The sequence below is a fragment of the Gavialis gangeticus genome, unplaced genomic scaffold (genome assembly GCF_001723915.1).
Source record: "Gavialis gangeticus isolate Ggan-Ray unplaced genomic scaffold, GavGan_comp1, whole genome shotgun sequence".
NCBI classification, from domain to species: Eukaryota; Metazoa; Chordata; order Crocodylia; family Gavialidae; genus Gavialis; species Gavialis gangeticus.
The window spans coordinates 172,644,801-172,645,038 of record NW_017729022.1 but is presented as its reverse complement, the minus strand read 5'-3'; the positions used below and the strand labels follow the sequence as shown (position 1 = coordinate 172,645,038).

Sequence of the window (238 nt, the reverse complement as noted above, 5' to 3'; positions counted from 1 at the left end):
TTTTTTTTTTTTTTTTTCTCAGACCCTCCCGCCCAAAAGTCCCGGTGTCATTCAGCGCCCAGTGCCGGGTGTGGGGGGATGCGGGGCAGGGCAGGGTGCGCGGGATACTCACGTGCCAGATAGCGAAGAAGATGAGGGCAGCGCACAGCACCAGCGACAGCATGTAGCAGAAGGCGGCGAACGTGAAGGCCATGCTGCGAGGCGCCCCGGGCGGAGGCTGCCCTCGGCGGGAGCCGAG

General features: G+C 63.9%; 1 protein-coding gene across 2 annotated transcripts in view; it reads right to left on the bottom strand.

The window, feature by feature from the left end:
- CNIH3 (cornichon family AMPA receptor auxiliary protein 3) overlaps nt 1-232 on the bottom strand; it is a 194,658-nt gene extending 194,426 nt beyond the window's left edge. Inside the window, exon 1 of one of the 2 annotated variants that reach the window (XM_019516518.1) lies at nt 113-232. In XM_019516518.1, coding sequence (XP_019372063.1) covers nt 113-193 — 81 coding nt within the window. In that variant the 5' untranslated portion in view covers nt 194-232. The remainder of the gene's footprint in view (nt 1-112) is intronic. The other variant, XM_019516519.1, reaches the window with a different exon arrangement.
- Between the last annotated feature and the right edge of the window lie 6 nt (nt 233-238).